This window comes from Mastomys coucha, unplaced genomic scaffold, assembly GCF_008632895.1.
Source record: "Mastomys coucha isolate ucsf_1 unplaced genomic scaffold, UCSF_Mcou_1 pScaffold15, whole genome shotgun sequence".
In the NCBI taxonomy this organism is placed as follows: domain Eukaryota; kingdom Metazoa; phylum Chordata; class Mammalia; order Rodentia; family Muridae; genus Mastomys; species Mastomys coucha.
The window spans coordinates 60820899-60826524 of NW_022196897.1; the positions used below are offsets into that span (position 1 = coordinate 60820899).

The 5626-nt window shown below is 43.5% G+C and overlaps 1 protein-coding gene across 1 annotated transcript; it reads right to left on the reverse strand.

Annotated features, from left to right (window-relative positions):
- Window positions 1-1755: 1755 nt before the first annotated feature.
- Window positions 1756-4718, reverse strand: Atp5mc3 (ATP synthase membrane subunit c locus 3). The gene is made up of 5 exons (XM_031370645.1): window positions 4597-4718; window positions 4307-4412; window positions 3220-3297; window positions 2499-2692; window positions 1756-2016 (listed from the first exon to the last, which is right to left on the reverse strand). Exons 2-5 carry the CDS (start codon window positions 4343-4345, stop codon window positions 1902-1904), a joined length of 426 nt encoding a protein of 141 aa, XP_031226505.1. The 5' UTR covers window positions 4346-4412; window positions 4597-4718; the 3' UTR covers window positions 1756-1901.
- Window positions 4719-5626: the final 908 nt, after the last annotated feature.

Below are 5626 nucleotides of genomic sequence, written 5' to 3' on the forward strand. Positions count from 1 at the left end.
CAGCAAAATGCTACATAGTAACTCTTTCTCCACGAATAGTATTTGATGTAGCATTTGTCCCATCTAGGTTAAAAGAGCCTGTAACTCTAAATTAGTTTCTCAAGACTTGCTCAGTAAACTGAAGCCCAGGCACCCAGTGTACAGGGAGTTTTTATACTTGGCATTCCCTCAGCAGAGCATCTCTTCTCCCAGCATCGGTGTTTCACACTTTGAGCACTAACCAGTTAAGTCTTCCCAAGACTGATTTTATTTAAAATGAACTTGGAACTTCATCTAACTTTTCCCTATGATTTAAAAAAATGTACTGTGTATTTTTACTGTGTATTTTGTTACATAGTACAGGAACTTAATTGTAAAATACCAATGTTTGCTATGGTAACCATTTAAGAAGTGTACAATTAGATGATTTAGTGCATTTATAACCTTGTTCAAGCACCAATTACCCAAAATGAAGCTCCACAACCAACAGTCAGTCACCCACGGTCCCATGTTCCTAGAGTTCCCAATAACTTCTAATTGGCTCAGTCTCTACAAACTTACCTATTTTATACAAACAAAATCACACACTAGGGGTCTTTTGTTTGGCCTACTTCACTTAGTGTTTTTCAATGTGTGCTATGTATATGTGGTAATCCTGCCTTAGCTTCTGAACTGTCTGGGATTGCTGATATTAGCTAGAGTGCTGCCTTCTTCCTTTTAGAGTTGAAAGTTTTCCCAGGAATTTTGTGATAGACTAGATGACTAAAAGCAATCAGTTTTTGCTTCCTGGGGTGCCCCCCTATAAAAAAAAAAAACAGATGACTAAAAGCAATTTACTTCTACTTTACTAAATTACTAAAAGCAATTTGCATTCTACGTCTCAGCCTAAACTTAGCTAGAAGGTACTAAAGTAAAGCAGCTTTCCTATTTGTACTAACTCTCATCTTCAAACTAAAACCTGAAACTTTTAAAAATCCTTTGCTAGCATACAAAAGTAATGGGTTTCATCATGACACTCCCGTACTTATGTATCATTCTAGTTTGCCTCTTCACCCTCCCAGGTTCCACTATCTTCTACCTCAAACCAGGAACTTGGATGTCAATCTAATGATAGTTTACCTGCTATCATTATCTTTGTGGCAGGAAAAGTCTGAGCAAGAAGCAACCAGCAGCACTGGAGATGAACACTTGATGGCCATCATGCCTAAAACTTCACTACAAATGGCAGCAGCAGTGTTTCAGAGGACTTAAACATGAAGCCACCTGCTGTTTAAAGAGACTTGTTAAAAATAAGAAACCAGCTGCCAGTTTGCCTGGGTCCCTTCTCAGAAGACAGGTGATCACTTACTATAGATACAGAGCTATTCAATATGAGGCTTACAGAAGTACAAAAATCTCATTCCCTCCCAGGAAATCCTAAGAAGCTGCCACGAGTTCTTAGAACAGCAATGAAAGGGCAGCCACATGCACCTGGATGGTGATTCCGTTTTTATGTGTTCTAATTCATGGTTAACTTTTAAAAACACAAAACTATTTTGATGTGGTTTGCATTAATGTTTCAAAGAAGCCCAAAGGACTAAAATATTTCTCCTTTACATTAGAAACAAAAGCCCCATCTGTGAAACACTACATAAGAGAATTCCCATAAAAATCATATACAGCACTTTTTCAAAACCAGGGTAACTGCTGTACCTTCCCCTGCCCTGGACAACCGTCGACCTCAACGTATATCTTTGTGATGATCCATATTTATGTAAGTACAAATCACAGCAAAAATTAAAGTTTTCATCTTTAATGAAATGACTTTGGAAATAACATATATTTCCATGACACCAGTACTACAGTCTTCGGAGTCACAGCAAGATAGACGGAACTACATCCGTAATTACTATGAACGCCAACATTTCAGGCAGTAATTTCTGTTACATGGCAAACAAGATCAAGAACGCAACCATCAAACAAAAGAGACCCATAGCTTCAGACAAGGCAAATCCCAGGATAGCATACGAGAACAGCTGCTGCTTCAGTGAAGGGTTTCTAAAAGAGACACAATACAGGTGACTGTTACTTTGAAGTAATATTAAGGTCAGCACATTTGGTAAATGGTAGTCAGATACCTAGTATGGGGATCTTTGCAGACACAAAGTTCTATGGGGATGCTATCTCCTGCACTGCTTTGCTTTTGTTTCTCAGATTATTTTACCCACTCCTAATCATGTGGCATAAAGTTAGGGAGCTATCTTCATATGCAAATATAAATTCTTAGTTTGCACCTACTCTGAAGGGTCCTGACACGTGTGATCCCCTTCATCTCCTGACTGGTTGCAGTTATAGGCATGTGCCCTAGCCCCTAGCTCTATCCTCATTTCTTTAAGTGACTAATGCACACACAGCTCACAATTTATGCAAGACACACAGCAGACACTTCATTCAAAAGGGCTACTATTATTTCATCACTTTCCTAATTCTACTGATAGCTTCCCACTGTGTCTTCACCTTACCCTGACAGACGTGATTACCTGGCATAACCAATGATAAGACTGCCAAAGACTGTTCCAATACCAGCACCAGAACCAGCAACTCCTACTGTTGCAGCACCTGCACCAATGAATTTGGCAGCAGTATCAATGTCTCTGCTGATTACACTGGTCTGAAACTCCCTTCGGATCAGCTGACACACACCATTCTGGGCCCCATTAAATACTGTAGAGCCCTGGGAAGAGGAAAAAAGGCAAAGGTCAATTCAGTAATCACATCGATTTCAAATATCATAGTGCCAAAAACATAACTTCTTTATATTGTAGCCTGTTATAAATAAATTAATTGTATGGCTCAAGGAAAAAGAAAACCAAGAGCTTGATATAATTCTTATCTCATATAAGATAGTTAACAATAACTATACCTCTCAGGATTGCTAAGATAGTTAACAATACCTCTCAAGATTGCTAAAGGTATAAAACAGAATAGTGGATATGCTTTTCAACAGAGCAGGTTTTTGTGGATAACCATGGCTATTTTAATCTAAAATATAAATAACTCAAAATTATAAATACAACCTAAAATATTTGCTAATTCAGGAGGTTGTGCTGGACAAAAGCTCCTCACTCTCAGTGGCTCACCTTCTATATATTATTTAATAAAACTGGAAAGCCACCCTGGGGCCATCCATTAATACACCCCCCAGGATAACAACACTAAGACTTCCTGGCGTGTTTCCTAATTTCTATTATTACTACTCACCTCTCCAGTCCTAGTCTCTGGTCGAGATAACACTGAGGCAGAAATTGGTCTATATGCAACTCTGGATCCAGCTCGGATCTATTAACAGAAGGAAAGAATTTCAAGTATTAAGAGTACAGATTGGTCTTCAGTGACCTCCCATGTAACTATAAATTCTAAAGGAGAAAGCAGAAGAGAAAGATCAGAGATTTATTATCCGTGCAATTAGCTCAGCTTTTGATCATTTTGAACACACAAGGCCAACCAAAATTTTCATGCTAATGAACCATGGAATGCTCTATCTAATCTATTTGTAAACAAAAATCCTAAGAACAATTAGTTACAAAGTGACTGAGTGTTGTAGGAGTTTTAGTAACTGTAGTGCTGTGATTCAAGTACATTTATGTGGGCTCATAGGAGTGTCACTATGAATCTGATCATTTAAAATAGTCCAGTTCTTAATGAAGCTCCTACTATTTCCAAGGGATCCCTAAATGCTCGCTAATTCTAAATTTACTATAGAGTTAAGCAGTTGGATGGCAGCTTAACAACCGGTGCAATACTCTCACTATAAGGACATCTGGCAGTCTGGCTTCTCTGTCCTTGAGTGTCCACGACACTAAGGTCACAGAAAATCCCTTCAGAACCAGGATCCGATTCTCTAGAACAAATCCTTTAGATTCAGACTTCACTTAAAGCCTCCAAAAAGCAAGCTTCAGGGCTCCCCAAACACCTTTCTCCGCCCACACAAGGAAGCAAAGTCCCTCCCTCTGCAGCGGCGAGTTTGACCTACAGACACGCATGGGGAACGCTGTGGTGGCAACTAGGCCTCTGCGGCCCTTTCTTAACTTCCCAGCACCCCGACCTTCACGTCGATCCCCCCCAACTCCAGAGGGACCGGGCGGTGGGTGAAGGGCGAGCTCCTCGAGCAAGGAGGCTGTGACCTACGCCCAGAAGGCCTGACAGCTAGGCCTCGTGGGGGGACACATGGCCGGGAACTAACTGCGGGCCCCAGGGTTGGGAGGGAGGGAGGAGAGGACATCGGGGCAAGGGTGAAGGAGAGCCGGTCCCTCGGCGTGAACGCTGGGCCGAGGCCCGGTCTACGCACCAGAGCAGGGGTGCGGGCGAGCTTGGCGCAGGCGAACATCTTTCTTCCTGACGGCGCGGCGTGGATATAGGTGACAGGCGACGTGGGCTCCTCTCCCGCTTCCTCTCTGCGGAGCGAAAAGGAGGCTTAAGGTCAAGTGTCCCCCAGGGCCCTGCCCTTCCCACCCCAGCCCCGAGGGGCCCCGCGGAGGCCGACGGCGTGGCCGCGTGCCCGGGAGGCGCAAGCCCGGTGGAGATGGCGCGGGGACCCGCTCCGCCCCGGCCCCGCGCTCTCCGTTTACCTCCGCTTACCTTCTGAGGCGGCGGCGGCGGCGGCAGCGGCGGCAGAGGTCGAAGCAGTGGGGCTGGGCGCGCAAGCGCGGTGCGGCTCTTATCCGCGCCGCAGCACCCGGATGGAGAAGGCGGGGAAGACGCTCAAGGTCACTTTGTAACAACTTTATTGGTAACCCGCAGAGGAAGACAAGGACAGGCCCCCGGTAACAAGCTGACAGGCCAGTGAAATGAAAAGGAGCACACTGAAGGCTGTGCCTGGCTTTGTTAGTGTCACTAATGGTGGAAATAAATTTTTAATTTTTGTCGCTATGGCAGACTGAGCCTCGCTCCTTGCACGTGCCAGGCAGGGGTTCTACCCAGAAGCTACAAGCCAACCCTGTTTTCACTTTTATTTCAGACAGGGTGTTGCTCAGGCAGGCCTTGAGCTCAGTATGTAAGGTAGGGGCAACCTTGATCGTGCAGTTTCAGCCTTCCAAGTAGCTAGGTAGCTAGGATTACAGGTCTTCAGTTCCAGGTCCAGCAGGATTGTTTCTTTATAAGAATCTAAAAAAGGAAGTTTAAATCTTTGCTCAGAAAGAAGACCTAACTAGAAGTCCTGGGATGAACACATGACGGTTCAAGAGCTTTGCAACTCTGTAGAACAGGCTAGCCTTTAACTCACAGAAATCCTCCTGCCTCTGTCTTCCAAGTGCTGCGATTAAAGCCATGTGCCACTGTGCTCTGCTGCCTTCCACCATTATAACTGGAAGAATTAAGAGATAATAATGTATAATTTCGCACTAAAAAGTGACTGAATATTTTTCAAAATCTATTCAGTACCCAGTTCTGGTAACTTTTAGCAAACCAGATGGATGAAGAACTGTCTCAGATAAATGGCTGTTTAACTTCTGGTCTTCTTATAGATTTTTAAAAATATTTTTTGAGATAATATAATTGCATAGGTTCCCCTCTATGCTGTGGGTTTTATTGCTGTGAAGAGACACCACGACCACGGCAACTCTTATAAAGGAAAACATTTAATTGGGGCTGGCTTACAGTTTCAGAGGTT

Coding starts and splice junctions, on each gene's coding strand:
- Atp5mc3 (XM_031370645.1), bottom strand. CDS start 4,345: ATGTTCGCCTGCGCCAAGCTCGCCCGCACCCCTGCTCTG. Junction 3,298..4,306: donor TCGCCCGCACCCCTGCTCTG/GTGCGTAGACCG, acceptor TTCTGTTAATAG/ATCCGAGCTGGATCCAGAGT. Junction 2,017..2,498: donor CTTATCATTGGTTATGCCAG/GTAATCACGTCT, acceptor TGTCTCTTTTAG/AAACCCTTCACTGAAGCAGC.